The 2,204-nt window shown below is 54.0% G+C and overlaps 1 protein-coding gene across 1 annotated transcript; it reads right to left on the minus strand.

The window, feature by feature from the left end:
• Positions 1 to 265: 265 nt before the first annotated feature.
• LOC105914207 (putative lysozyme-like protein) lies at positions 266 to 709 on the minus strand. Its single transcript, XM_012845247.1, has one exon. The coding sequence runs from the start codon at positions 707 to 709 to the stop codon at positions 266 to 268; it is 444 nt and encodes a 147-aa protein (XP_012700701.1).
• Positions 710 to 2,204: the final 1,495 nt, after the last annotated feature.

A 2,204-nucleotide genomic window follows, 5' to 3' on the forward strand; every position in this document is an offset into this window, starting at 1 on the left:
TTCAGGAGGCACCAAACCCGCCTGGTCCCATGTTGGTGCCGGAGTGGGCGCCTGAACGGGGGCGTAGGTGGCTTGGGCCTGCAGAGGAGGGCCGAGGAGACTATGGGTGCCAGTGGACCAGCCCCAACTGCCTTGACTGCCGGCCTGCTAGAAGCCTAGAGTGCCGCAGGAGCCAACCCCCGGACTGAAGCAAAACCATGGGCTGGTGGGCTGTAGGGGCCCGCCGCCGTGGGAACCGCCGCCGCCGGAGGGTTCCTAGAAGCCACTACCCCATCTTCTGCTGCCACTTCATCTTGCCGTTGCTGCCGTCGGTGTGGCCGCCACTGCTGCTGCCGCTGGCACCGCCACTGGTGCCGCCGCCGGTCTGAGCAGAGCTAGACGGCGGGCGACACCCACCCGTACAGCCGGAGGAGATCGACGACAAAGAAGAGTTCCTGGTAAGGAGGGCAGTGGAGTTGGAGACCTTCTCCTCGTTGGCGAGGCGAAGTTCCTTCAGGGTGAGCATGTCCCACGCTTGGGCGAAAGACGGGAAGCCGAGGGTGGAGTTGGCGATGTCGTCGGCGGTGTTGGAGAAGTGTGGGCTGAGGCCGCGAAGAAGGTTCAAGACAAGTTGGGAGTCCTGAATAGGATGGCTTATGTCGCGAAGGGTGTCGGCGAGAGTCTTCATGCTACTGCAATACTCGGTGATGGAGGAGTCGACCTGCATCATGGAGTGGAAATCTTGGCTGAGGAAGATCGTCCTGGATTGCTTGTTGGTGCGGAAGAGTCCCTCGATGATGAGAGTTCCTGGGCGGTCTGGTCGTCATCGGTCATGGCGAGGTTGAGGACAGAGTCATCGATGGAGCCGAAGAACGAGGACAGACACATCAATCCGCTTGATCCCAGTCAGGGTCCTGGGGATGAGGAGCCACCATGCCATAGATGTGCGACCGGAGGCCGAACTTGCCACACATGGACTTGAAGAAGGACGCCCATCCGAAGTAGGCGTTGGACTTCATCATCAGCATCACGGGTACGTGAGACTTGACGGAGATGGTGGCATAGGGGTGGACGGCTTGCGGCGGCGCCGGGTACATGATGAAGCCACCACCGCCGTTGCTGGGCGCATCACTGGCAGAAGGAGCTTGGGGCGCACTGCCAGAGGAGCCGCCGGTGCTGTTGGAGGTATGCCCTAGAGGCAATCATAGAGATGATGATATTCCATTGTATCCATGATTTAGATTGTGTTCCTCGAATATCCATTAAAGGCTACTTGAATTCATTTGCAATTATGTGAATTGTGTGTTTTTACTTGTATGGTTATTCTAAAAGTTATCCCTAGTCGGAGTACATGCGAGGACACACATGAATATTAGAGTAACACATGTATTAGTTGATGACTATGCTTCACAAGTCATGGACATGGAGATGTCAAACTTATAATGTGGGCACGTAGAGACATGTGCTAGGACTGACCCAACGTGAGTTACATAGTTCTCTGTTTATACAACGTGTACACTTTGTCCCTAGACCTGAGATTGTCGCATGTACTCAAGATGTGGATCAACTTACTTAGGGGGCTATCAAACGCTACACCGTAACTGGGTAGTTATGAAGGTAGCTTTTGGGTTTGTCAAGAAGCATGCTGTGAGGCATGGTCAGTCAAGATGGAATTTGCCCCTCTCTACTTGAGAGATATATCTCTAGGCCCCTCGAGTGATCGGATCCGGAAATGCATGGTCACGCTACGTGAGGTTAAGAGTTAACCTAGAGAGGGATTTCCTATCACAGGATCCAGAAAGAGAGGTCGGCTTGGAGCTAGACCAAATATCGTGAGGCAAAGGGAATAGCATGTACGTGATGTTGTGATAGTTCGTCTGATATGATCTTTGTGTGTGTATAGGAGTTGGCACGTCCTGCTTTAGGCCACTACCAACTATTGGCCGAGTAGGAGTACTCGCACCATGTCTATACGTATACGAACCTATAGGGTCACACACTAAAGGGGCCACAAGCCCAATGAGGATATGATCCGTATTGGACCAGGTTTAAGAGTACTAATGGGCCTCGGACCTAGAGGCCCGTCAGGAACCCCTATGTATTGAGGGGTGGGGACGGCTTAGGGTTTGATCTCTTTTCGCACGAGCAACAGCCAAACCTCCCACGCCCTTACCTTGTTGCCCTCACGGACCTAGCAATTCAGCTTGTGACGCTTCCTTCCCGCA

The sequence above is a fragment of the Setaria italica genome, chromosome IV, assembly GCF_000263155.2.
Source record: "Setaria italica strain Yugu1 chromosome IV, Setaria_italica_v2.0, whole genome shotgun sequence".
NCBI classification, from domain to species: domain Eukaryota; kingdom Viridiplantae; phylum Streptophyta; class Magnoliopsida; order Poales; family Poaceae; genus Setaria; species Setaria italica.

Excerpts from the sequence above, each read along its gene's own strand:
- LOC105914207 (XM_012845247.1), bottom strand. The coding sequence starts at position 709 with ATGATGCAGGTCGACTCCTCCATCACCGAGTATTGCAGTAGCATGAAG.